At 50.2% G+C, this 27186-nt stretch overlaps 11 protein-coding genes across 14 annotated transcripts; 6 read left to right on the top strand and 5 right to left on the bottom strand.

Annotated features, from left to right (window-relative positions):
• Nucleotides 1–380: 380 nt before the first annotated feature.
• AAFC00_006244 (uncharacterized protein) lies at nt 381–1195 on the bottom strand (the record flags this gene model as incomplete). The annotated part of the gene is made up of 2 exons (XM_069346168.1): nt 381–906; nt 969–1195. The coding sequence occupies 2 exons, from the start codon at nt 1193–1195 to the stop codon at nt 381–383; spliced, it is 753 nt and encodes a 250-aa protein (XP_069197377.1).
• Nucleotides 1196–3524: 2329 nt separating this feature from the next.
• AAFC00_006243 (uncharacterized protein) lies at nt 3525–4605 on the bottom strand (the record flags this gene model as incomplete). The annotated part of the gene is made up of 2 exons (XM_069346167.1): nt 3525–4196; nt 4258–4605. 2 exons carry the CDS (start codon nt 4603–4605, stop codon nt 3525–3527), a joined length of 1020 nt encoding a protein of 339 aa, XP_069197376.1.
• A 754-nt stretch (nt 4606–5359) lies between these two features.
• AAFC00_006242 (uncharacterized protein) lies at nt 5360–5842 on the top strand (the record flags this gene model as incomplete). Its single annotated transcript, XM_069346166.1, has 3 exons — nt 5360–5429; nt 5497–5642; nt 5702–5842. The coding sequence occupies 3 exons, from the start codon at nt 5360–5362 to the stop codon at nt 5840–5842; spliced, it is 357 nt and encodes a 118-aa protein (XP_069197375.1).
• A 1561-nt stretch (nt 5843–7403) lies between these two features.
• AAFC00_006241 (uncharacterized protein) lies at nt 7404–8198 on the bottom strand (the record flags this gene model as incomplete). Its single annotated transcript, XM_069346164.1, has 1 exon — nt 7404–8198. The coding sequence occupies one exon, from the start codon at nt 8196–8198 to the stop codon at nt 7404–7406; it is 795 nt and encodes a 264-aa protein (XP_069197374.1).
• Nucleotides 8199–10830: 2632 nt separating this feature from the next.
• Nucleotides 10831–11166, bottom strand: AAFC00_006240 (uncharacterized protein; the record flags this gene model as incomplete). Its single annotated transcript, XM_069346163.1, has 2 exons — nt 10831–11032; nt 11084–11166. 2 exons carry the CDS (start codon nt 11164–11166, stop codon nt 10831–10833), a joined length of 285 nt encoding a protein of 94 aa, XP_069197373.1.
• Nucleotides 11167–11660: 494 nt separating this feature from the next.
• AAFC00_006239 (uncharacterized protein) lies at nt 11661–14064 on the top strand (the record flags this gene model as incomplete). Its single annotated transcript, XM_069346162.1, has 5 exons — nt 11661–11996; nt 12048–12415; nt 12468–12924; nt 12979–13478; nt 13890–14064. The coding sequence occupies 5 exons, from the start codon at nt 11661–11663 to the stop codon at nt 14062–14064; spliced, it is 1836 nt and encodes a 611-aa protein (XP_069197372.1).
• A 1513-nt stretch (nt 14065–15577) lies between these two features.
• AAFC00_006238 (uncharacterized protein) lies at nt 15578–15902 on the top strand (the record flags this gene model as incomplete). 2 transcript variants are annotated; one of them, XM_069346161.1, is made up of 2 exons in its annotated part: nt 15578–15721; nt 15804–15902. In XM_069346161.1, the coding sequence occupies 2 exons, from the start codon at nt 15578–15580 to the stop codon at nt 15900–15902; spliced, it is 243 nt and encodes an 80-aa protein (XP_069197371.1). The 2 variants fall into 2 exon arrangements, with proteins under 2 accessions (XP_069197371.1, XP_069197370.1); XM_069347827.1 differs by having other exon boundaries at nt 15590–15721.
• A 1067-nt stretch (nt 15903–16969) lies between these two features.
• AAFC00_006237 (uncharacterized protein) lies at nt 16970–18331 on the top strand (the record flags this gene model as incomplete). The annotated part of the gene is made up of 2 exons (XM_069346160.1): nt 16970–17039; nt 17181–18331. 2 exons carry the CDS (start codon nt 16970–16972, stop codon nt 18329–18331), a joined length of 1221 nt encoding a protein of 406 aa, XP_069197369.1.
• Nucleotides 18332–19095: 764 nt separating this feature from the next.
• Nucleotides 19096–22233, top strand: AAFC00_006236 (uncharacterized protein; the record flags this gene model as incomplete). 2 transcript variants are annotated; one of them, XM_069346159.1, is made up of 2 exons in its annotated part: nt 19096–20904; nt 20962–22233. In XM_069346159.1, the coding sequence occupies 2 exons, from the start codon at nt 19096–19098 to the stop codon at nt 22231–22233; spliced, it is 3081 nt and encodes a 1026-aa protein (XP_069197367.1). The 2 variants fall into 2 exon arrangements, with proteins under 2 accessions (XP_069197367.1, XP_069197368.1); XM_069348314.1 differs by having other exon boundaries at nt 19096–22233.
• A 522-nt stretch (nt 22234–22755) lies between these two features.
• On the top strand, nt 22756–24584 carry AAFC00_006235 (uncharacterized protein; the record flags this gene model as incomplete). 2 transcript variants are annotated; one of them, XM_069346157.1, is made up of 3 exons in its annotated part: nt 22756–23034; nt 23193–23510; nt 23568–24584. In XM_069346157.1, the coding sequence occupies 3 exons, from the start codon at nt 22756–22758 to the stop codon at nt 24582–24584; spliced, it is 1614 nt and encodes a 537-aa protein (XP_069197365.1). The 2 variants fall into 2 exon arrangements, with proteins under 2 accessions (XP_069197365.1, XP_069197366.1); XM_069346158.1 differs by having other exon boundaries at nt 22954–23034.
• Nucleotides 24585–24784: 200 nt separating this feature from the next.
• Nucleotides 24785–26853, bottom strand: AAFC00_006234 (uncharacterized protein; the record flags this gene model as incomplete). The annotated part of the gene is made up of 2 exons (XM_069346156.1): nt 24785–26021; nt 26078–26853. 2 exons carry the CDS (start codon nt 26851–26853, stop codon nt 24785–24787), a joined length of 2013 nt encoding a protein of 670 aa, XP_069197364.1.
• Nucleotides 26854–27186: the final 333 nt, after the last annotated feature.

The following is a 27186-nucleotide window of genomic DNA, read 5'->3' as shown; positions in this document are numbered from 1 at the left end:
ATCGTCTTTCGAGTAAGCTGCCCAATGATCTTGTCTCACTACACTTGAATACTGAAGGTGTTGCAATACCATGCCCCAACCTTCATACATCCAATTTCCTATACTGCTAACCAGATATCGATAGTACCTAACTAGACTGTTAGGTAGAAATGGCACAGGAGATATTGGAAGTTGTGTAGAATGAAAATGGTAATGCTTGCTTTTTGTTATTGCTCATATTGTCCATGTGCAAACCTAGCCAAATTAGAAAAAGGCGATAATCCCTTCCATTATCTATCATCGTCCCCCCGAATATCCCGCTTGCACTCATCTCTCTTTGATATATGAAAAGAAAAACGTATGAAAATAAGAAGGCATGATTATACATCATGTTGAACCGCTTAAAGGGCAAGAGCACCGAGGGCAATGGCGCCCATGAGGACAGGCACAGCGGTGGCAGCGGCACCGCTGTTGGCAACCGTGGTCTGTGCGGCGGCGCTGGAGGCAGCGGCGGAGGCAGACGAGCTCATGGAAGAGGCAGTCTGGCTGGCGGATGAAGCAGCTGAGGAGCTGCGGGCAGAGGCAGAAGAGCTGACGCTTGAGGCTGCGGAGCTTGCGCTGGAGGAGACAGCGCTGGCAGATGAAGAACCGGAAGCAGAGGCGGAGGAGGAAGCGCTGCTGGCACTGCTGGAAGCACTGGCGCTAGCGCTTGATGCAGAGCTGCCGGAAGCAGATGATGAAGGAGAAGCGGTGGCGGTGCCGCTGGACAGGGAGATGTCGGAGGTCGACGAGGCGACGGTCACGGTGCTGTCGATGACGAAGTAGGGAGTGAAGTTGGTCTTGCTGGTGTCGGAGTCATCGACGATCTCAATGGCGTAGTCAGAGCCACGGGTGATGTCGTTGGGAAGAGTCCATGTGTAAGAACCACTGGAAGCAAAGAGTGTCAGCAGGTCGCTTGACGAAATCTCGAGCAAGTGTCCATTGTTTACCTGTTCTGGATGCCCTGGGCAATATAAGTGCCAGAGGTCAAGGCGCTGCTTGCGCCGGATCTGAGGATCAGAGACACAGTTCCGGAAGTAGTGGGAGTCCAGGTCAAGTCCAGGCTAGATCCAGCGGCGGTATTGTAACCACCTTGGGGAACATTGAAGGCATTGTCAGCTGCAAAGGCAAGGTAGGCCTGAGCCAGGGCAGCGAGGACAGTCTTGGTGAAACGCATGATGCTGAAATATTATATATTTGAATGTCGATATCTTGGATAGTTCTTCGTAACGACAGTATGTACTCGTACAAGACCTTTATGAATAGCGACAGTAAGTACAGGATATCAGAGAAACTGGAAGAGAGGTTGATTAAAGGAAATAAGATACCCCAAGGCGTTGCGGAGCAGGATCATGCCGTTTAAGATATCTGAGGGAGCAACCAACCTAAATTTGCCTCTGGAGCTTCAATGCTTACCGCGGCCCCAGGCTACTGTAGACAAAACTGCCATACGCCTCTGTGATTATGGGTCATAGCCCAGCCGGAGACGCAGGCGTCCTCGGCGTCCAATATTATGCTGTGGCGAGAGCAGACTAGACAGGTGACGGAAGTTGAAGTATGGAGCTAAGTTGCCAGCTAAAGCTCGCTAGGCGCTTTATCTCGCTCCTAGAGTTGCTTATAATAGGATTAGGTTGGGTGGCCGTTCGAAATAGGGGCTACGGCGCCAGGGTCTATAGCCATTTTCACAATGTTGATGTGAGAGTCTCTCTCGAATGTGCAGCCAGCATTCTCGAAGTAGACATCCATCCTCGTATATAGCTGTATGTACAGCAGATGTGTGTCAGCGCAGCGCCTTGAACGTCAATCGCAAGAGCACTGATCTCGGGTTATCGTGGAGCACTTCGACCAAGAGGCACGAGCCTACCTGTGAAATTACAGGCCGCAAGTGCCCCCAAGTTTAGCGACCAATAGGAAGTGCAGTCAGCCCGGCAGACCCGGAGTGTATACAAAAATGGAGGCCGAGAGTCCCTCCATCTGCAGGCACAAGTGCTTTGATCGTCGTAGAGTGAGGCTTATTTAGCGCGGCCGACGCTCTTGGGAAAAAATCGCTCACGTGTGGACGCTCCCGCGTACGTTGGATGTCTTGATCGCAGTGGTACCGTGGTCTATTAGTCGATCCGCGGTGGGTTTTGGTAGCTTTTACCTCATCGCCACCATGCGGTTGCATGTCCACGCAAGTTGCTTCGAGTTTCATGCTTCACGCTGACAATTGATGCTGGAAATCACCTCTTATGGTGGTATGACCGGACCCGTTGGGCGATACTTGCGGGGTCGAGTTCGAGCGTTTTGCTCAGCCTGTGTTTGTACAGGTACTGTCCAAATTATGCATGCATCGGCAGGGACCTTGGTCATGCACTAGGGTGCGCTGTACTGAATCGCGAAGTCGATATTGCCAAGAAGCCGGAGACGAGACGAAGACGACTTGAGCAACGAATATGAAAAGTATAAGTATGAATGCGAATGCTTGTGAAACAACAATAATGGAAACGAAATGAGTCGTGACTTGATGTGTATAGCGGCAGACTGAAAGGTGTAGAAAAGCAACAGCATACGCTACATTCAAATGGGAGCGCTGCAAGATATATATCAGTCTCTGATCTGTCCCTTGCTCCCCCCTTACGAGTACAGTGACGCGTTGTGTGCCTTGTGCAGCTTACCCTATGGATACTTGAGTTTCTAACTTTGTAACACATACGTTCGAGGCGGAGCATGTGGGATCTGAAACGCTTCACGCTTCGATTCGTAGACCGAGGAATTATTAGAAGCGTGAGTTAGCACAGTCGCGGTCGCGATACTTATTCGTATAATCAACAAAGCTTCCAAACTAGAGTTGATGCAGTACACTTATAGATACTGCTATAAAGTGATTGTAGTTTGCGGACAGTCACTGAGCACTGGGCACAGGACACTGAGCATTGTTTGTTGTAAAATTACTCAAGCCAGAAGATAGAAAGAATAAGGAATTTAAGGAAGAAATGTTTTTGAAAGTAGGTGATCCGAATGTACTACCTTATGATCCAGGAATAGATCAATGCTCAATTGCGTATTGGGTCTTCCGATCTTGTAAAAAGCAGCAAGTAAGAGATCAATCCCGCAGGGTCGGAGAAGAAGAAACCATCCCAGTGTTATGGTATAACGTGGATGCGGTTGGATCCTGGGGTGGAACTTCGTCTCCACAAGTGAGACATCACGGTGGCACATGTCAACTGTTCACTAATATAGTATACCAATCTACCATCGCGTATCAGCATGGCCTTTTTATTTATCTCACATGTTGCATTCTATGGAATCCGTCCTCGCGATCAGCAGCAGTAAATTGTGTCATAGATTCAACTGGACATCGAACAAGTGAAGCGTCTCTGCTACTTGTCATATGCCACCCACCTTGCTCTATAGAAACGTTCGAGTTAGCCTTCCTTCCGTAACGCCGCATTATAGTCATAAGAACCCAACCCAAAACTCCTCGCATGTTCTCAAGAACTTTTTTTACCTGTACCCAAACGTGATCAATCAAATGTCCTCTTGAGCCATTCGTAGATGGCGAAGATCAAGGCGGAACTAGGCGCCGATCGGAAACAAGTAATGCCGCATCCTCTATACATTCCCTTGATGCCATGCTGATGCCATAGTGCGCGTCCGGCTGACCAGAAGGTCTTGCGCTGTCTGCCAACCATCTCGCTCACTTCCTCCGTCTGCATGCGTGACTTGATCGTGTCTGCGGGGTAGAAGAGGAAGTTATAGCTGACCCCTGCTGCAGCACCGGCAATCATTTGCTGATAGAAGTGCAGTGGTTCTTGCTTCTCTTGCTTACCGGTCGCAACCCCGTGTATTGGCTCTCGAAGCTTCAGGAAGGCGGCGGAGATAGCCTCGTATGCACCGAACCAGGCCGCTGAGCCACCAGTCTCTCGCAATAGTGTACCCATCTGTCCATGCCAGAACCCTGCCAGTCCGTGGTGTCGGTACACCGATGCAATCAGCTGAACCGGCCCTGGTCGGGCGACCATTCTCCTGTTACTGTCGGCAGGTACTTGCATCTTGCACTTGATGAGCTCAATCGGAGTGAGAAGAAGAGAAGTGAAGGCCCCTGAGGCGGCACCGCAGGCTACGAGGGCGCCCAATGGAAGTGATTCCGTACTTGGGTAGAGCGTCATTCGCAGCGCATTTTGGGCGAGGCGGTACTGTTCAATTGAGTCAATGATCTGACACTTGGAGTATCGAGACCGGATGGGTCACACGTACACTGAAGAAGAGACTGCTTGTCTCGACAGCTGCTCCGACTAAGGGGGCGCTGATGCCTCTGTAAATGCCGAGAACGCCATCATGCCTAAGTGACTGTCGAAAACAGTCAATTGGTCCAGTGTATCTCAGCGGGAGGTGATCCGGTTGAGACTGTAGGCGAACTTTGACAGTGTCGAAAGGGTACTCGACGAACTTTCCGGCGACGCCAGCTGTTGACCCAAAGACAATGTCCTTCAGCGCGTCGTGTGCTTTTTCAGAGGAAGAGCTGGGAGCGGTAATGACTTTCTTGCCATCTCTGATAGCCAGCACGTCTGCGCCGGCGACAGGGTGAGCTTCGCGAACGTCCATCGAGCAGGAAGGAGCCTTCTTTATAGGGAAAGTGGGACAGGGGTCTACTGGTGAATGGAGAGAATGTTGTAGCAGACAAAGGAGATGGCACAAAGTTGTCTGATGTTATCGAGGGAGCATGGTATGACTATGAGAAGTTCAGGAAGAAGGTGGTCAAGCGGTGAAAGATGGAACAGCAAGGATGGCGCTGGCGAAGGTAGATATGGTGTAATGCAGGAAAGAATAGTCTGCCGTACCCCACACACAGACACAGGAAAATGGTGAGACAGAGAAATGAGTTGAAAAAGATAAACAAAGTCGCAGTATGCGACGACAACCCCCAAGTTACACCGAAGCGACGATCGATGTGTGACTGAGGTGGTATTGATGTCGTACTCGCGTCTCTTCTGGACAATCTGGTAGCGAGGAAAGACCCGAATGTGCAACGCGCTTCTGGAAGAAACTGGGAGATCGGGAGAAGGAGTGGTTTGGTCTGTTATTTTGGCCTCACTTTGACTCCCACATGGCATCACAGCATCATTCAGACTTTCCGACCTTTTCTGCCACAGTGGAAAAGTGGGCATCTCTAACTGTATAGAGCAGGCGGTGACTGATTTTTAATCTGATCCGCATGGAATTATCTGATCCGCCTCCACTTCGCGCCCCTCTGCCAAGACGCTTGATTGGTCTTGCATCGTCAACTTTTCTTCACTTTGTTATCGAACTGCCGAGGCCTTGCTCGAGAAAAGACCATAGTTCATACAATCGCACGATCATGTCGACCATAGTGGCACAGCAAGCCGAGCCCGGCAAGATCGCTCAAACCACCGGAATGAAGAAGAATGGTAAATGCTCACCTGTCAATGATGCCTGTCTCCCAGGATGTGTCTAATACTCGAGTCGCAACAACAGGCAAGCAATGGCACGACGTCAAGAAGCCTTTCCGACCCACCGCAGGCCTGACTGCATATGAAAAGCGCGCCGCAAGAGACAAGGAAATTGCGCTTGTCAAGGCCCAAGAGAAAGAGATGAAGGAGGAGAAGGAAGCTGAGCGACAGGTGAGTAGAGTAGCACCATGAGACCTTCTGTCGGACGGAGACTAACATCTATCTCGCAGCGACGCATCCAGAATATCAAAGACAAGCGCGCGGCCAAGGAAGAAAAGGAACGATATGAAAAATTGGCCGAGAAGATGCACGCCAAGCGTGTAGAACGTCTCAAGCGCAGGGAGAAGAGGAACAAGATGATCAAGTCATAATTTTCCTCCACACGTCCTCTTTCCCTACGGCAAGCCGTATTTTATCATGAAGTGGAAACTCAGAGGAGTGAGTTGGTTGGTTTACTAGTCGGCCGATATAATCGGCGTGGACATATGGACGAACGTGCCATACGTGATGCATTCAAAAGGCGTTTTCTGGATCAAAAGTCAAAAGGATACCCAAATTCTCTTATTTCTATCGTTTTCGCAAAGAATCATTAAGGGGGCATCGAAGCCTAGGGAAGGGAGATTCTGATTAAATAAATAACTCCAGGAGCAGGCGTTGATTGGTAGTTGCTGAAAACATTCAAGCAGGAAAACGGGCACGCATTAATTTTTGGACAGCGATAAGTGCAGTAGACCACGAGTCAGAAGTATGAAGTCTGCGAACCATTTTCCCCCCTGTTTTTAGATCACCGAACAATCTTCATAATTGGGTATCCGTGCTTGCGCACGCTGAAAGATTACAGTACCTCTCTCAATTTCAATTTTTGTCTGACAACAGTCTTACCTCTGGTTGCAATGAATTACGACCGTGTGATAGCATAATAGATCCGCATCTGGAACAACTACAGTGAACCATTATTCTGATCGTGTGGTCGCATCAAATCTGACAAGTCGCGTGGCAACCGGCATATCGAAGCCTCGCCCGTTCCAACAATGCCCTCGACCGTTCTTTTGCGAATTGCATGAGGTACTGTGTGTGCCGTACGACGCACGTCGTGCGCATGCGAGTGCATCGGGTCCGCTCCATCGACGAGCGCGGAGTGCAGATGTGGAGGCTTGCTGGGAAAAAGATAAAAATGAAGACATAGACTTCAGGCTGTAGGCCATGTATGGTAAAGCAAGGTACAAGCATGCCTTGAGATCTGATACTTGTGTACATGTATACACATTCGACTGGAGTCAAGCTTCTGCCACGAGCTTTGTGGGTGGGCGTATGTGTGCCTCGACGTACTTGTACTTGTATATGTATCAAACTGTGTGTCTTGCTAATCCCGTCCCCTGTGCTTTTAGTGCTTGTTGTGGCTAACCTGAAGACTGACGCCGCTGACAGACCGACGTTGTCCCTCTATACCGGGACAAAGCGGAATTTCGATCTCGGTTCCACCGAGGAGGCTTAGCAACACCCGTGTCTGCGAACGATGTCTCTGAAGCAGCGTTGCAGACGGCTTTTGTTTTCAGGGGGAAAATTATAACCAGATCACCTCCACCCGCCGATAATCACATGGAGATACAGCGAAGTACTTCAAGAAAAGATTTGATAATTGATCATGAATTAGATAAAAACTCAAACTAGGATATAATGTTCGAACTCGCAGAAGTGGTTACAGAGAAAAGGAAAAGTAAAGAGGCCCCCCCCAAATGATGTCTTCTGTGCCCGCACAATATGGGACTAGGTGGATGCTCTTTTGACCAGAAATGATGAGGCAGTAATCCTGCAACGCCTCAATATGCACCCTATGCCGTCTAGCCGAGTACCCAATTTCTAAGAAAGCCCCCAGAACAACGCCTGTGTATTGACATCTATCCGTCAGAATACATTGCTGAAGCTTCGGCTCTATGCGCAAAGCTCGTGGAGAGATGGATCTCGTTGGTTTGCGTTCTTAATAACTGTAAGCTCAGGGCTGCCCTTTGCAGAGTCCTGGCGAGCAGCACCTTGAGAGTGAGGCGAGGCACTCCGTACCGAGTTCTTCTCGATAACAGGCTCCTCAACTTCGAGAATGTCACAAATGCCAGACATGCTGGACATGCCGTACATCTCGGGCTGAACGTGGGAGTCCTTGCGGCTCTCAATGGCCTTGACCTGGAGAGGGTTGATAGATGCAGCAGCGCCGGAAGCAGAAAGTCTGCGAGCGACCTCGTCAAGGTCATCCTGAGTGCTCTTTGGTGCAGGAGTGGTGGTCCTCAAGAAGCTTCCTGCTGCATTGCGTGGCACGTAGCTGTTCTTGCGAGAGGCAGCTTGTGACATTGGAGAGACTTCTGTGTACTTGAGGTCGATGGTAGGAACAGGAGGGAGCTCATCCTCAGGGTTGCTGCTGCGCCACCACTTCCTGGAGGAACGACGAGAAGAGATGCTGGCAACACTGCCGGCACGGCTGGTGCTTGACTGGATCGAAACAGCTGCCACAGATGCTTTGGTGGCAGTGGAGTTGTTGCGTCTGTGAATGGTGGAAGTGGTCTTGTCAACTGCGGATGACTTGGACATATCGATGGATCCAACGTTCTCATGGGGCCTGGTCTCGACTTCCTCGTTACGCTTCACGTTCTTGCTGTTGATCTTGAGACCGTCGAACATCTTTCCCCAGACAGATGGCTTGCGGCCTTGAGGTTGAACTGCGACTGAGTGACTCATTTTGAAGGGGAATTTAAGATATTAAACAAAGACTATCGCTCTGTATGAACAATGTAAGTGAATGAGGATGGTCTCGAAGACGGATGAATCGCTCTATGCTGAGACACTCTAATGATTTGCAAAAGAAACTCAGAGACCTGATAATGTTGATAGATGAGCGTTGATGATCGACATTGTTCTTGCGTGGCATGCCCACTCTTATATCAGAATCAGCAACGTTTAGAGGTTCGCAGTGTCCGTTGTTACCAAGCTACCGAGTCGGGACCTCGACCGTTGGACTCGATTACGGTCAAAAAAGATAGGCTGCACGGGCTGAGAGCTTGGTTGGAACAAGTCTACCAGATCCACCGTTCGACTATTGTTACTCCACAAACCGTCAGATACGCCCTTAGACTTTGCACTGAGCTGGGTGTAGATTGTAGACCTAAGCTATTTCAAGCCTATGGCGGCGCCTTGCAAACTGTCCCCGTCGATATTGTGTAGCTGTGGCTTAACACTCGATAATTTGCAGGTTCAAATACCAACATTAGATCATTACCATACTTTTTGCATTGTGAAGTAGGGAATATATGACGACGGGGTTCATGGTCTCGCAAGCCAGTCCCATTACCGAAACGGTCATGGTATCAAGCACCTGGGTGCAATCTCTGCACGTTTGCATCTCCAGCCGATACATACCTCGGAGAGGCTCTCGTATAACGGGGCAAGCGCCGTCTCAGGGTTTCGGATAATGGGGTAGACGCGTGTGTAGAGTCCGCAAGCGGTATGACAGCGAGGGTAAGGGTAAGGTATAGAGGTGAAATCCGGAGGTACGCTGCAAGGCTGCGCTAGTCCTGATCTTATCATTTCTGAGAGGCCCAGACCAGTCAAATTCGTTGTCCAACCAATCACAATCATTCGCTCTTCGACATCTGGTACCTCTATACACAGCACATGCTTGTTGTATATCTACTTGTATGCCTAGTAGCGGCAGAGTCCAGCTGAGATGCACAGAGCCTGAGCGTTATAGTGGTCATGCAGACCTCACATTCGATCCAGAGCTGTCTACATGACTGTGTGCGCAGCTCATGAAATGGCACAGATAACCTCCATTCGTATGCCTCGTTCGGAGTTCTCTCAGCAGCCAAATGGAGAAATGATGGCGAAAATGATCTACATTCGCCAATACCTGAATTTGAACTATCGCCGGCTCGGAGCGTGCTTCCCCAGATCCAAGAATCCATATCAGCGATCTATTGCCTCATCGAGCACGACCCTGTCGATATCAGCGACTGCTTTTGTGGAGTATAACCTTACGGGTGTACGCAGCCATCGAGACAGAGAGTAAGACATCAAAAGCAGATTTCTGAATCCTACTCAAGGGATTCTTCTGAGGACAAGTTCTGGCTCGCCCTCTGGCTCTAAATTAGTCCACAGTGCATTACTGTAAAGAGATAATGTAATTGTGCAGATCAAGTCGTATGATTGTCTCACTTTGCTTTCCTGACTCATCCCTGAGAAGTTGTGCAAGATAAGCAACGCAAACCACCTCTTCAACTTGCTCCCACTCGAGGTACATACTGAAGACCGCGGTACATCTTAAACCCGGGAACTGCGGCCTCGGTCCGTTGGCATCTACCTTGAGGCAATTCGCCGTAGCCAAAGTGTCATCGTCCTTCTTGAAATCTCGCGAAATGAGGTCTTCGACGCCCGCAACGCCCTCCTTTCCACATAACGCTCTATAATGACGACGAGGCAGATGATCAAGAACACACCTAAGCACAATATCAGGTACGTGGCGGGAATGAAGCGCGATATGCATTCGGCCGTATAATATGCTCCGCTTCTCGTTCGTGAAAAATGGTATGCGAAGCCGGTACCAGACAACTCATGTCCTGAGAGATCGAGACTAACAAGAATGCAAATCTATTGCTGGACTTGGGAAATCGCATGCTCGAGTGTCTCAAATATCATCAACCAAGTATGTGAATTTGGAAAATTTCACGGGTTGAAATCAATAAGTCACCGTTGGACATAGCCCTATCCGGGGGGCGGCACGCCTCATACGGCAAAGGCGCTGCCACACAGGGAGTGGCCGATGTCATATGTCTGAGATAATTCATAATTTCTAGTTACCGGTCGTTCAAATGGCTCCTTGGCGAGTCGTAACAACAGTTTTCCTCCATTTTAATCCCGTCTTACCCAGACTGCGAATGCATGATCCACAATGGACCAGACTGCGAATTGCATACAATTTGAGATCGATCCGGATCCTTGATATGAGACAGGGCCACGCGACACCCATCTGAGATTTTGTTGAACATTCAAACGTAGATGGAGAGCACGAACGAAGAACCAAATGGTCACCTTCTCTCTGGACTGGCACAAGACCACCGCTGCGAACTTATCGAGCGAGACGGGTATAATCGTGGATGCCCCCATACACACAGTAAGCGGCTCAGAAAACGGTTCCAATTCAGCATCATCAACTACAATGAGCCGTTGCAAAATTTACCGTCGTGAAAGCCATGGCAAAATTCGAATACATGAGCCACGGAACAAGAAAGCCACCTTTGAGACTCGGGACTGGAAGAGAAAGGAGACACAGTGAGCTCGTTACCGTGCAACTACCGTATTATTGGCATCTTTCGGTTTATTCCCCAATCACGTAGGTACATCCTGTGGGACCCATCCACACTTCATGCCGACGATTTGCATCTACATCTAGCCTGCCATTCTCAACAAAGGTCTCTTTGACCGGGCTTGGGTCATCCGGATAGGACACTGTCAATTGGCCTTGTAGTATAAGGTGCGTCGTCAGTCCGGAATGCTTATGAGGTGGATAATATGCATTCCTGAAAAGCTCAGCGATCCTGTAGGTCACAACAATGTCGCATGGTGCTTACGGTCCATCTCTCCAGGTGAATACGTGCTCGAACCCCCATGATCCTACTTCGTTCTCTGCCTCACGCCGAGACTTGGTGGACATTGTGGCGATTAGGCAGGTTGTTATACCGTGGACGATTCAGCGACCGCCACAGGGTGCAATTTATGGCTGCTGTGGTGGAGGAGGCGTGCAGCGAGGTATGCTACGTCATACATCGCACAACTGCTGTGGCAGCGCCAGCATACCTTACCAAAAGCTCATGTGGGGTAAAGTACCGTACCTCCTCATCTGTTGCTTTACGGCCTCGACTGCCACCACAACACCTGCGTTACACCTGGCAACTCCTGGTCCGAGCTTGCCAAGTGGCTACTTGTAATATACTGTTCGTGAAACTCAGGTATCAGTCTACAATCTGGGATTTTATGAATGAAATAGCATTTCATAAACACTATTAATATCTAGACTTCTTTGGTGTGGCAGTTCACAGAGGGGTCAAGGCTGGTGCTTGGTCCGAGGTCAGCTCAACACTCACTCTTTAGCAGCTCAAGCTGCATACACCAACCGACTTCGCAGACCACATCAGCATTATCTGAAAGATGGCAAGCAACCAAAGTCCACTTTTCTGTCCGGAGATATTGAAATATGCCAGAAAACTTCACGAAGAGACTACACCAGCCACGGTCGACGGCGGTGCGACTCAAAGCGGTCAAGTAGCACTAAAGCCAGATAACAATCATGTGGGCCTTGATGCGTCTATTGAGACTTTCGACGACTTGTTAAAGTATCTTTCGTCACCCCAATCAGATGCCATGGCACCAGTGGCAACCGACACAAGTTATCCGCTGTCGGACTATTTCATCTCTAGCAGCCACAACACATATCTTTGGGGAAATCAGCTCTATGGGAAATCGAGCGCAGAAGCTTATCGAAACGTCGGCCACCGAGTTATACGTTGTCTCTCGAAAGGAAGCTGATTAGAGCAGGTTTTGCATAGAGGCTGTCGATCAGTCGAGATCGATGTCTGGGACCCGAAAGACGATTCCGACTCAGACACCTCTTCGAGCGATTCCGAATCAGAGATTGGTGATGGGGAACAACATTCCCGCTTGGGAAGGCTAAGTAGGAAGGTAAAACGGGAGGTTTCTTTGTTGAAGTCCAAAGCCAAAGCGGAAGGCACGTCTGAACGGTCAGAGAAGGTTGTGACTACCAGGCAGCAGAAGCAAGGTGTTGTGCAGGCACCAGCACCAGCATTGCATCGCGAGCCTCGCGTGTTGCACGGTTACACGGCAACGAAAGAAGTTGCTTTTAGGACTGTTTGTCAGACCATCGCCCAACAGGCCTTCGAGAAAAGGCGAGTCTCTAATTCGGAGTCTACCATGCAGCAAGTATTGACATGAATTCAGTGATCTACCTGTTATTGTCTCCTTAGAGGTACATGCATCCCCACCGCAACAAAAGATTATGGTCGAGATCATGAGGGAATATTGGGGTCCATATCTGGGAGACCTAGACGTCGAAGTAACGGAGAATACGCCTTTACCTCTTCTGGAGAGCTTGCGCAAGAGAATACTTGTCAAAGTGAAGTATTCTGCTCCGAAGAAGGGACAGGAAAAGAAAAGTCTGGCTGTGAACGCGGCAGTGGAAGGCGACTCGTCGGATGAGGAAGCACAGGATGAGGCGGTGCAACAAGGCCACATCATCCCCGAACTCGGCAACATGGGCATCTACACTCGAAGTTACCACTTCCAAAGCTTTGATCAGCCGGAAGCGAGATACCCTACCCATGTATTCTCGTTGTCCGAGAAGAAGCTCCTCAGTACTCACAAACAAGATGCTTCGGCTTTGTTTCGTCATAATCAAGTGTGTCAGTTCTGAACACATCTAAGACTTACACTCACTAACAGCGCAGCGCAGAAATATCTCATGCGAGCCTATCCGAAAGGAATGAGAGTCACTTCGACGAATCTAGATCCTGCTCCGTTCTGGAGACAAGGTGTGCAAATGGTCGCACTCAACTGGCAATACTTGAACGCGGCATTGATGCTCAATCATGCTATGTTCCACGGGACAGGCGGTTGGGTGCTAAAGCCCGAAGGGTATCGTAGTGAACATCACGCCACCTCGCAAAGATCTGCCATCAAGCGTGGAATATTGGACCTGTCGATTGAGTTTCTCGCTGGCCAGAAAATTGGTCCAGCGAACAAGTTCCTCAAGCTGTATGTAAGCTGCGAGTTGCACACTGAGGAACCCGACGAAAGCCAAGGGAGCGAACTACCAGAAGGTGTACAGAGCAAAGAAGGTCAGATCAAGGCTCGTACAGAAGCCGCTCGTGGATACAACAACCCCGATTTCTGGCGCCAGACTTTGCGCTTCAAAGGTGTGCCAGACATCGATGAGGAGCTGACATTCGTACGGTACGTTTTCCTTTTCCTTACACATATGTCATATGCTAGCCGCACGCACAAGCATTCCACTACCTTACTAGCCCTCACCGCTGCTCGAGAATTTGAGCATGTTCGATACGCTGGCGAAGGTTTGCTGTATGAACGACTTTGAACGTAGAGGCTCCAAGCTGTGATCAATTAGCGGTATGCCGGGACCAGCTGTAGCCCAAGCCCTGCTTCTAACATGAACCATTACCATGGTAACTGGGGCTCTGGAGCTAGTAAGGTTCTGAAAAAGCTGTGGTAGCCCAGGTGCCTGGTTCGAACACATGTCACCTTGCGCCAATTTACTCACCCCCCGCGCCACGCAGGTCGTGTCTGTGCTTAGACTTATCGCTTTTGATCGATCAATATGGGGAACGCTGCTGACGCCATGAATAGATTCAAAGTCAAGGATGATGAGACACTAAGTCGGGACGACATGTTTGGATGGGCGTGCTTTCGACTCGACAGATTGCAGCAGGGAATCCGACTGCTCCACCTTTACGATCCCGAGGGGGAGCTCACTGACGGCACTTTGCTTGTGAGAATCAAGAAGAACGTGACCGTGGCGTGAGATTGCTAGAATGGCACATGCCAAGCATCGATACTCAGGAGCTTACCTGAGATCTGTTTCGGAGACTTCGCGCTTCTAGAGCACCTAGATAAATTGCTACGTAACCCGATCGCGGTGTATACAAAGAGTGAGTTGCTCTGGTCGTAAAGATCGCTTACGTTTATGCTTTTGCAACAAAACCCTCAATTGCCAATTTCTGATGAATGGTGAGCTGTGCGGCCAGGATTGAACACAGGTCACACCATCAATCATTATGACCTTAGCATCGCGACAATTGCTATAGTAATTGGAAAATGCATGCTCGTCTCTATCGGAACATGACATTCATTCTTGAGGCTGTGCACTACATCGAAGGTGAACCTTACCTCGAGCGCTTAATGCGCACGGTCGAACCATAATGCACCTCTCGACAAATATGTTCGCAGCGAGACCGATCCACCACCGTGGCTTTCCCGGTCAGTGGATGGAAGCGCGGTCAGTAAGGTACGCAGAACAGGCTACCTATGCGACGAGATAGGACAATGTGGAATCGGTCGGCTGTCGCTACTGCCCCGCTACGGGAAGCTTAGCCTGACCTCGCCAATCGTCCCTATCATGGTGTACCCATGATTATTCTTTTCTTTTGAATCATACGAGAGTGCGTCAAGCATGCGCAACTTCACGATCGGTGAACGGACATCCGCGGGAATGAGATTTGTTTTCTCTCTCGATATAAGACAACTCTGCGTCAATCGGCCCATGATGGCAGATTGAGCAGCGTATATATCATTGCAGGGTGTGGAAATATGAGGAAAACCGAAAAGTGACAGGAAATTTGGCGTTTGGCGCGCGGGAGGGGCATGCAGAAGTGCATACCCGCGACGCAAGAGCCACCCATCGCTCCCAGGCGAGAAGCCCGGCATTGCGAATGAAGCAGACTGATTCAGACTTGTCACCCTCTCCTCCCGAACATGCCTTGCACGAAGCTGAATGGGTACACCTCTGCCGCTCGAATGGTGGTGAGCGATTCCCGACATGAAGGAGATGTGGGAGGTGCAGGATAACCACCTCACTCATGCCTTTCGAGTCTTAGCAGTTATCATGTCGTGTCAAACTTGGTGAAACTAGGAGACAAAAGTTGCACAGGTCATGCCAACGAGAAAACATGATGTAGCGTGAGTATAGAGCAAACGCCACTCTTTTCCGGCAAGCAGTCTACGACCCACAGCATCCACCGCAATTTGTTGTGACAGTACCATTAACCCGGAAACTTGGCTCGATTAAATAGCTAGTGCATCGTGTGAATGCAGATTGATCTCACGAGCGTATCGTCGAGCGGATGACGAGTCTGTCATCAAGGGGTATAAAGCCTACCTTTCACGTCCATGGTCGATATTACTTACCATACAATCGCTTCCTCAAGCATTTAGTATAGTACAACAAGTCACACTCAAAGCTTCCGTCCTTACCAAGTCATACCGTTGACCAATCATTCCATCATACCATTGAACCATTGAGCAACCGATCTACCATCATGTCTCTTGATATGTACCGATATTCTTTCTTCGAGAGATACGGAGTGGTGCAGCTCAACCCCCTCGAGGCATCCGATGAGGAATCACTCCCAGATGATGACTGCGAATTCCCCATCAGAGGTCCTCCTATGACCACTTGCCCGGTGAGTGTGCGCTTTTGCAGGCTCAGCATCAATCCTCATCTTCATTATATCGAAGCTGACTTCTGACTGTGCATCTTGGCAGGTACCTGGACGGAGATGTCCCACATGCAACGCCAAGGGTGATGTCGTCTGGGTCATCCCTGGCAAGAAATGTCCCAAGTGCGGGACCGCTGTCAACTAGCTAGCCGGTGAGTCCAGGAGATGAAGCTGCGTTGTGAGTGAACGGATGCATGCTCATGCTGGTTCCCAGACGCCCCCCGATGCGTGCACTCATCGCCACCTCGACTTGTGGCGGTCGAGAACTATCTGCCTCGATTCCGTCCAGAGCAGATACTTTATACCGGTTGTCGTCCATTCCCTGAAGGTTGACATGACAATTGGTCGCAGATGTTGACATCGGGCGGTATGGGATCTTCGCTTATTACACTGAATTCTTGCGAGCATGTTTTGCTCGCGGCGTCTTGGCGAGCAGGGCATAAAGTACAAGAGATCGGAGCCAAGCAATTGCGGAACAAGTCAGAAGCGCAATGATTGTTGCTGCTTTGTTCTTTTCTTTTTCATCTGGGAGTATTGATAGCGTTGGCATTTTATCAGGCGCAGTATAATTCATTGGGAGTCCTGGAGAACACGGTCTTCCTGAGAGCTTGTTACGGCATGCAGCGGTTGCAATAGCAGGTGTACATGGCATGGGTAATTCCCTCTGATAACCAGTATAGTTACATAAAGGAACTACATTCATTTCCCGCGGACTCATCTCGTCTCCCGCCCAGTGCAAGGACTGTCTGACTGTCAAGCAAGCGATGACGCTACCCTCGAGGACCGTGACCCATAATTGGCGCGGACAAGCAATCATAATGCATGTACAAGTACAGCAAAAGCACGTACGAGGCTCGGAAGATGAGGCCTTTGCACATCCTCGATATGAGTAAGGTATGGATAGGTCGTTGGTTTGCGTGGGATCTCCAATGAGGAAAGATGGGACACAGGCAGTGAAGGGCATTTGAATATATATTCCTTGGGCGACTCAATCTATCTCATGTCGTCCCGCCCACCAAGAGCCAGATTTTAGCTCGCGCCAATTCAACGACCCGAACCGCCAGCCACCATCCCCGCTGCACAAGTGTCGATCCAAGCCACGTTGACCTGACGACGTCTTTGTTTGAAAATGGATGAGGGCGATTGAAGAGAATTTGCATCTAATCTTCAGAGCCAGAAAACATCGGTGTTCTTGTCCACGAGATACTCGCGATGAAGTCAAGAAGCTATATAGAGGGGGCGCAGAGCGTGACACTCGGTGGCTATGCCGCCGAAATCAATGGTAAGCAAGCACGTCCCATCAAGAAGTCGAGTAGCGCCTCTGGCCTATGCCACCCCCAGCACACACGGATCAGGGGAGAAAACAAAGCCGCTTGTTTCACCTTTAGACTTTGAGCTGATGCGTTCCTCTCGTCCACTCTAGACTTGCAATGGAACATATCACAAGTTATCATGACGGATTTCTTGCCCGGCGACACTTCAGATAAATCCAAGAATAATCTTCCACGTGGACTGCCGCGAAGCCAAGGCGTCACGTCCTTCCGACACACGACAACAACAACAACCACCGACGCTGCTGCTTCATCTCCTTCCTCCAACGGACCTGCCACGCCTTCCGCTATGCATGCGCCATACGAAATGCAATCGCAAGAAAATGACCCAAGCATGTTGGGTACCACAACCGAAATGCGGCCTCCGTCTTCTCCATCTTCGAATGCCGGAGAGGGTTCACCCTGGGTGGGAGGCACCGGCCTCGGCAGCTCCTCGCTAGGGAAGTCAGGCAAAGTAATCGAACGTTTGATGGCCGAGTGTGATCGTCTCAAGCGTGACTTGAGATCCGAGGTCGCCAAGCGAGAAGAATTACAACGCGCCGCCCAGACACACAAGGACAGACTGGAATCTCTACATGCCGAGAACGCGAGGCTATCCAATGCAAAGACCATGGACGACAACATGATCAAGCGGAGGGACCGTAAGATCGAAGAACTCAAGAACGAGCTTGACATCGAGCGGCAGAAGAGGGAATCGCTGGAGTCGAGGGTCCAGGATGCGGAGAGAAAGCAGGAGGAGCAGGAACAGCACAGCAACGAACGACTACAGCGCTACCTCGAAGAAGCCAAGCAGGCTACGACAAGCGCCGCCATATACCAGACATCACATAAACAGCTTCGCGAGGAGTATCAACAACGAATAGCCACCTCACACCGATCGCTCAGGGAGTTACACGACAAAAGAGAAGAAGATCAGAAGGAGAGGGCTCGAGACCGCAAGAAGATGCTCAAGATCGATGTTGTCAACCAGCAAATGTCTCAGGAACTAGAGAAGACCAGGAGAGCACACAACGACCTGGTTGCCGCGTCAGAGCGGGACCGCGAAGAAAAGGCAGCACAAGTAGAAAAGCTTCTGGCCGAACTAGATACTTTCAGAGAAAACGACCGAAGGAGAGAGCATACATTTGAGCAGAAGCTGGCTGAGATGCAGGACACTGTGAACCAGATGAAGTGGGTTATGGCCGTGAAGAAGGTGTCAGACGAAAATGGCATGCATTCTCCTCCACCTTCACCTCCTGGCTGAAGGAAGGGGACGCGCGCATAATGAGGGTCAGTCCATTGAACGGTCTACAAGGATGTGGGACCAGGAGGGAAATAATATCATAATGAACGGGTAGTCCGTGTCGCATTGGAGGTTTTTTATATTTAAGGAATCTACGGGGTAGATATTTTGGGTGCTCTTAGAAGAAGAAAAAGCTCTTCAGGTGTCAAGGCTTGATTGGATTTGGTTGGGGAATGGCCTGCTAGGGACCACAGGTGCGTTCCGACCGAGCGAGCTACTATAGCGAGGCGTTCAGGCTTCTTGTCCATTCTCATATGCTCATTCGTCATATGTTCATACACCAGATCGAATGTGTGCTTCACTTGTCTTGTTTTCATGTTGTCGTTTTCTTTTCGTTTTCCATAGAGGGATGGCTCGAATCGTGCCTTCCTGCGCTTCTGCATACAAGTTGTACTGCTCCTGTTGTTTGTATCTCTTGTGTTACCGCGCAGCTGCAGGTCATGGTACACTTTCCTTTTTTGTCGTTCACTTTCATTGCGCGCACAATTTGACGAACTCTCACCCGTTCTTTCACATGGACTCGCTCACTGACTCCTCTGTCCACTCCACAGGTTTCATACTCTGTACCTCACAAGATTCATCTGCACGTGAGCATGGCCATCTCCAATTGGCTGCATGCTACTGTGTATGGCTTCCACAAAGAAGCCCAGGAGGAGCTGATAGCTTCATTTGGGAACTCTTTTGATAGTGCCATGATCACTTGTCGGTATATCGAAGATCTGACAATGTTCGAAATCAGCTACCCTGCACACTTGGGGCAAACTCCATATCATCGCTTCTCCGAACTCTGCGAAGAGTATTTGGCACAAAACAAGAGCACTGGTGAAGGGAAAGTATTTCGTCTTGTGGAAAGTCAAGCAGCAGATGAAATGGACTTTTTATTTGACCTGCAGTGCGAAGAAAATGAGTTCGACGCTGCTGATGAGGACAAGGCAGCCGTCTCATCGCTTTTGATTGACACTACAATCTCAGACAACGGAGAGGACCATACGCATCTACTGTGGGTCCCCCATGGAGACACTGATCTCAGCAGAGTCTTTCCTGCTACAATCCTCAACACTCTTAGCCACGAAACAGGCTGTTCTTTCGACATGAATCTCGAGACCCGGTCAATTTCAATCAAGGGCGCTTTACAAAAACGAGCATACGATAGAGTGTCGAATGTTGAACGGAATTCGAGGAGACAGAAAGTGACTGCGCACACCTTGAAAGCGGAGAAGATGGCGAACGTCTACATCAAGTTCCCGTCCTTGATTGAGCAGCCTGACGACCTCCTCTTGCGAACACTTGCGCCCCGTTCGTCGACTGATCTTACAGGCCGCCTCCCATGGCTGCGATCTGCTCGTGCGGTCCAGCAGCATAGTGCTGCTATGGGCCAAGACTGCAAGCTGTTGTACCCCAGCAGAAAGTCTACTGTCAACACCTCCAACCCGGATTTGCTTCAGACGTGGTCCGATCTCAATTTCCCATCAAGGAAAGCAGTGACTGCCATCACCGAAGGCCGTTCCGCACCTGTCCCAGAAGTGTCTGCAAGCGCTACGCGCATCGCAGAGCCTGGCCGCGAGCATGAAACCACACCTCAGAGATTCACTGGTGGACCAATGCCGTTATCGATCAAACAAGACTCGGTCAACCCCAACACCATGGTCGCGGAAGTTTCACCAAGTGCAGTACTTACGCCAGCCGATCAAGTTGCGGTTGGAAAGCCTCTACAAGAGATAAAAGTCGAGATCCAGCACTGGGCTGAAGGCGTCGAACGTGCCGATCCGCCAATTGCACAGGGTTCTGTTAAGGCTCACTCGGCTGAAGTTCCACAAATCGAGGCTCCTCTAATCTACAGTCATACCAAATTCAACGTCGAGGAATGGGAACGTACTGTGGTGCCGGATGTACTAACAGAGTCGGATATGATTGACATACCAAGAGCAAAACCACTCACAGATCTAGAGCCCGACTCACTGCCCCATTCGAAGGCCAAGCACGAAGTCCCGTGGGTGGCAAGGTTCCTTGAGCGAAGCACACCCGAAGACAAGAATGTACGCGGAAGTGATGACAAGATCATCATGCCTGTACAAGAACCGCCAGCTATTAGAACTATGAAAGGCGGTTGCAGCACTCAGTCACCAACGACTACCCCAACTACACCAGTGACACACTGCGGTCCTCTGCCAGGTTCTGGTCATTCTATAGACGCGCCTCTCATCGATTTCGATGACGACCTAGAGAACTGTGCAATTTTACGCGATACTGCGACCATACCGAAACCGCCACTTCCTTGCGTTGAAAATCATGCTCGCCATGTCCCTATCTTCGAGAACGACGCTTTGATCAGTTTCGAAGACCCTGCTTCATGTCCTTCTATTGTTGACGAACTGACTACCTCGGAAGATCCTTGCCCATCCATTACGATTACACCTACACCAATAGTGGAAACATCAGATAAAGCACAGTCTAGCAAAAGTGATCTCGCGAATGCTTCCACAGGAGAAGTGCAATCACTTATCGATTTCAGCGCTTCTAGTGACAGCACATCTGTAAGCAAGGATATACTTGAGCGACTACAATCAGTAGAGGAGGCTGATTCGAGGCAGTACAAACGAACTATGGGTCAGCAAAGGGGAAAAGGCGGGAAAGCCAAGTCAAAAGCCAAGTCCAAGAACGACCCGATGCGCAGCGTGGACACTTCCGGGCTACCACTACCTGAACCCCCTCCTCCACCTCCTCCTGCGGCATTACAGAGCGCCGCAAGAACGTATATGCGAGTGCAAACGGAGGCTAGATCCGATAGCAGACTGCGGCCAAAAACTGATAAGACGACTCACAAACCTGACGTGTGGCACATACTGGACCACGCCAGATCTCTCAGAGGCGTCCTTCAAACCGAGGTGCAGCTTGGCCAGATTCTGATTCGTGCGGCAAGAGTGGGCGAAGCCAACAACTTTGTCAGGAACGGCGCGAGAGAAGAGAATTTCGACAAAAGCCTAGCGACGTACGAATCTTCTGGAGAAGTGCTCGTCCAATTTTCACCTATACTGACTTCCTCTACAATTGAAGCTTGTCAAATTGTGAATCCAGAGCTGTTCGAGCAGACACCCTTCAATACAGAGGTCTTCTATGAGTTTGTCCTTAACGACAAAAACAAAGGAAGGGTCCATCTGAAGGTGTACGGTGAGTCAGACAGTGTGAAGTTGTCATCAGCCCCAAAAACAATTGGAAGGGTACTCTGTCACTTTCCACGACGCGTTTGGGATGCTTCTGTGCAGGTCATCCATCATGAAGATCTTACACCTTCGGAAGCCATGCAGCAGATTATTGATACACTTGAGATCGAAGTGTCAGCAATCGAAACGGACCGGGTGAAACACCGGGTGCCACGCCTCAAGTTTCGTGTCCAATCGAATGATGTGTCAGTCGAGAGCGTCTATACTAAGCGCAACATCCAGCATCGATCGAAGGAGCGAGATGACATATACCTGTATGTCACAGAAAATCGTCTACTTGACCTCAAACATCGAAAGGACGACCACACTGTCCGAGTAGCTTCATCCGATCTTGCTCCAATCATGGTGACCGAACATTCCTTATGGTACGAGGCAAGTTTGCGCGTGGCCCGTAACCCACTTCTCGACCAAAACCTGGGCCTCGAACTCGGTGTTGATGCTCAGTGGACACCTGACGATGTTTTGGACAAAGGGTTGCTGGATGATCTGAACACTATTACGGAGCAACTAATTACCCGTCTTGATGGAGTGGGTGGAGAGAACCATGGTCCACGAGGCGACATACAGGACTTGCTCGGTATAGAGGCCCATGTTCAAGCTAAACGTGATGAGGAAGTGGGGTTGAATCAGCCCTTCTGGTGAGGCTTTGGATGCTTGGCTTTACTGATCATCGTTGAATTATCGCTATGTATGCTGTCGCCATTGAGCGGGTAGATGAGGTGTTTGATGGCTTCGTCCAGGCGTACAAGTTACTTTTGCCTTCACGAGCAGCGCGTTGCATGGTGAGCAGAGAAGGATATGAAAGAGGTCGACCATACACAGCAGTCGCAATTTTCGCTCAGAGGATCTTTACTCCTCGACATTCTTCGGTCAGGGCTTAGTAAAGACTTAGCGAAAAAATTGGAACATGTATAATACTGTTGAATTAGACGACATGAGCACTGTGATAATGTTCAAGTGAATCTTTGGATGGTGCGTTCATTGTAATCGGTCTCCAGGGTTAAAACTGATTACCCTACGTCATTGGCTTCTGCTTTTGTGTTTCACCGAATCCATTTCCAACTACAAAGCTAAAGTGAAGTATTATTTGCCCTGACTTGCAGTGATCATTAAACAGAGGATAACCTCAACACGACGTGTTTTGTGGTAATTTCTATTTGCAACATGGACAATATCATAGTCTCTCATGTGCAAGTACGTCCATCTCGAACAGCAGGCAATGGTTTATTCGCCACACAAGACATAAAAGCAGGGGAATTGGTTCTGAGCATCAAACGTCCCCTGATCGGTGTATTAGACGTTCCTCGCTTAGAAGACTCATGCTCGAATTGTTTTCTATGGACAGGCGATAACGAAGGTGTCATGAGCTCGTATGACAGTGATGATCAGGCGCAGACCGTAAATGCTTGTACTGGCTGTAATCAGGTCGGGTATTGCAGTAAGGTAATGTTGGACTGGCTCTCTTTTTCTTCTTTGCTAGTAGTATTCACCATCTTCCAACACGAGAAAAATGATGTCTTGATGTGCACTGAGATTCGTTTGGGGGGCTTTTCTGCTTCATCGGTTCAACAGGATGAATGCTTATGTTTTCGTGCATTTAGAAATGTCAAAGTCAAGCTTGGAAAAGAGAACACAAGCATTCATGCAAGTTTCTCAAGGACTATCCGCCCTTGCCGAGCGCGATCAGAGCTGCGCGAGAATTGGCCGTGTTTATGAACAGCGATGCAGACGATGTGGCAAAAGCAGCATTGCGGCAGTTGGAAAAGCACACGGTGTTGACGGTCTCGGATGACGCTGGCGGATCTAGCGATAGCATGAAGGAAGCGTTTGGAGTTTCGTCCCAGGCTACGCAGGATATACTCGTGCGAGAGGGTCTTCATGGAGATGATTCAGGGCAGGGTGAAGACTATATTGGACAGGTAATGAATATCACACCGATGCTGATTATAGATTTCAAGACTGACCCACCTCGCAAGATATGGCGAAACTCACTTACTCTAGTGACTCCAACCTTCGACCCTTTAGGTCTTGCATTGGATCCCCTCATATGCAGCGCAAACCACTCTTGCGATCCCAATACCGTCGTCGTGATGGACGGACCATCAATATCCATCCGCTCGCTCCTGCCCGTTCGCAAAGACAGCGAGATATTCATCTCCTACATCGACCACACCAACCCCTATCTAGTGCGACAACGCGAACTGCGCGAGCGATACTGCTTCACCTGCGCCTGCACGAAATGCGTCCGCGGACCCATGACACGCGAAGACGCCTGGACACGGTCAATCTCGAAGATCTCGGCGCGAGACTTCGACAACATCCTGAAAAACACAGGTCTAAACCTCCCGGCATCCGCATCCTCAGAAGACCCCTTACTGCGTCTGTCCGCGCTCGAAGCCTTCGCCTTCCGCGAACTCGAGACCGCGCGCGGCCTGCTCAAATCCGCCACCACGGCCCCGACAGCAGCGACGATACCCCGTCTCGAGTCCGTGCTGGCCCTCTGCGGCAAGTCAACCCTGTACCCACCCACGCGCCAACCGTACGCCGCAGCGCGCAACGAGCTCTTCGCGGCCCTGCTTGAAAACGGCTCCGACACAAACGTCGCCAAGGCCCTCATGCACATGGTCAAGATCCACTTCTCCATCGATCCAGTGCTGTACCCTGAGCCCTTCCACCCCGTGCGCGTGGTGCATTCGTGGACGCTCGTGCGCTTGCTGCTGTATCTCTACGACCAGCGCGAGGAGCACGCCGTCACGGCCAAACTCGTCGGCCAGGGGTTTGATTTCGTCGTCGTTATATGGAGGCTGTTGCGGGAGCTGTGGGTGCTTGTCACGAAAAGTCATGGGTTGGGAAGTGGGTTCGCGGGCAAAGTGGGCGATACGGTCAGAGCTGTTGCTGAGGAGATTGGGGAGGCGAATTTAAAGGTGTTGGAGAGGGACCCGGGAGGGGTTTGGGAGGTGTTTATTGCTTGGAAGGATGCTATGGAGTTTTGAATGGAGATTGACTTTTGTGGGTTGTACACGGTGATAAGCGGGGGATGGAGGACGTTTTGTTGTCTTGTGGAGTATATATATAGAAGTAACAGGCAAGAACTACTTGGTGTTTCCATCACTTGGGTCCACACGGTTGTCCACGCACTTTTGCGCAGATAGAGCAAATGGGTGAAATGAATCCATCGTAGATCGAGAACAATCTAGGAAGAAGACTGCTGCTGCTTCTGCTCCTGTGTCACCGGCGCAGCACTCCTGAAAAACCCAACCTGACCCAGGAACTTGATAGCGCCCAGCGCGAGCGCATTTTCCTTTTCCTTTTCCTGCTCCACCATCCTCTGAAACAGCGTCGTCCTGGCCTTTCCAGCCTTTTCCCCCCTCCTCCCACTGCTCCCCCCAACTCCACCACTACCACCATCGTTGGTGACGGCATTACTCCTCGCTTGTCTCGTGTGCTCGGTAGCCACGTGCCGAAACCGGCATTTCGGCCCGAAGCGACAATTACCTGTTGTCGCGAAGGCGTTGCAGATTGGTTTTGACGAGTTTGGCGCTGCGACGCGGATCGGGCCTGTGCCGTGCGAAGAGGTCTGCTCGGGGGCGGAGTCCGAGTCCGAGGAGTCTGTGTCGGATGAGTCTGAGGAGTCGGAGTTTGAGGATGGGGCGGGCGGTGAGGCTGCTGAAATGGGTCGGGGTAGGGAGGAGTTGTCGTTGTTGTTGAGTTCTTGGGGGTTAGTGAGTTGGTCGAGGTTTGTATCGTGAGGATGTGATGGTTCTAGTGCTGGCTCTGATGAAGTGGGGTGGGTTGCTGTTGCTGGATCTGTCGGTGCGCTCAGAGCTGCTTCAAGGGCTTGTAGAGGGTCTACCGAGTTTGCTTCTGTAGTCATGTTGACGTCTACCTCTGGCGACACTACGCTTACCACAGGATCTACGGCCGTCGTTGTTGAATCCTTGGCGACAGCATGCTTGTGGATCTCCGCCTCAAGCTGCTTTTCGCCAGCTTCCTGCTTCGAACTTGCTGCAGCTGCGGCGCGCGCTTCGCTCTCTGCTAGCTTCTTCTGCAATTCTTGCACCTCGAACATCTTGAGTTCGAGAAGTCTCCGAGCATCATCTTTCGAAGATACTTCGGGCGTCCCCGACCCTCCTTGCTCCGGACCTGCACCCCGCCGGCCCTTGAGACCTCTTTCGGCCTCGCGGTGTTGCGGTCTCTCACGCTTTCCAGGTAGGGATTTGGCCAGTGAGCTTGTAGGATCAGCAGCGGCGGCTGCCGCTCTCGTTTCCTGCTGGATGCGCTTACGCTCTTCCATGCGCGTCCTTACCTCTGTTTTCTTCTCCTCTATCCGTTGTTTAGTGGGATAGAAGCGTTTTCGCTCGTTCAGCCAATCAGCTAATTCGGCTGGTGAAGACAAGTTGCGCGTCTCTCCATTGTATTCAATTGTCAAACTGGGGCAAATGTCAGTGTCAGAAGATCTGAGAGATGTCTCGAGGAATAAACTCACGGTCCGTTGGAGAGATTAGCGGCATAAGATGCTTCTTCATCCACATCATCTTCTTCGTCTTCACCCTCGCTTTCTTCTTGTTTGGTGTCGTCTGCTACGCCACCCTCAGAGGTCAAACCAAAAAGACTGATGCGTTTCTTCGGGTCTGCCTTGCTGGCCACTATCTGCGCCGTAGCAGTAGCTGGGGTGGCTTTTGGTGGCAAAGGTAGAGGAGCGCCAAAGCTTGGAACGGCAGGAGCTGCTGGTACTTTTGGTGCACTTTGCGGCTTTTTCATAGGATGATGTCTTTGGGCCGGACCACCAAAAGCTTGCTCCCGGGTCCGCTTGTTTCCTCCAGGAGAAGACGAACTGCTCTGATTCGAAGCATACTGTTGAGCAGAATATCCATGTGACTGCTGCGGTGGTTGAACGCCTTGAGTCTGAAGAGGGTTGAATGCCGGATTCACATAGGCTCCCGGGGGAATCGCATAATTTTGAGAGTAATCACCATGCATACTTTGGACATTCGCTGCCCCTCCTCTCTGATTTACCGGAAATGAATTCGCTCCAGTCTGATAGGCTTGATTGGAATGGGCATGGGATTGATAGGGCTGCTGTGGTCGACCGCCGCGCTGATTCTGGCCTCCTCTACCGCGTCCAGTACCGCGACCATCACCCCGACCGCCTCCACGACCACCTCTACCACCACGAAAAGAGCCTTGGACTAATTCTGGCTGCTGGGATGATGTCGCCTTGGGAGGCGGTGGTGGTGGTGGCGGGAACGAAAAGCCCGACATCTTTTCCTGGGTAACAATGATCTTAGACACTCATACGATACTACGGGTCTCCGCCCAGTCCAGCTGTAAGCTTGGAGAAGTTATGGTATCTATATATCTGTAGTGAATATTCAGTTTTGATGAATGATGAATTTAGCAGAGAATACACTGGCGAAGTATAAGTTTGATGCCAAGCATTTGCTTCGATGCCAAGCTTTGGTTAGTGAAAGATGCTTCCGCAAGTATTTACAAGAGAAATAATTGGTGTCGGTATTGATGGTTCTATACAGTGGTGTTATGATGTTATAGCATACTTGTTCCTAATCACGCTCGAACATGATCATCTGGTCTACT

The sequence above is a fragment of the Neodothiora populina genome (genome assembly GCF_041146345.1).
Source record: "Neodothiora populina strain CPC 39397 chromosome Unknown canker_contig_7, whole genome shotgun sequence".
NCBI lineage: Eukaryota > Fungi > Ascomycota > Dothideomycetes > Dothideales > Dothioraceae > Neodothiora > Neodothiora populina.
Note: the sequence above shows the minus strand (reverse complement) of the source record. Positions and strands in the feature narration are given on the sequence as shown.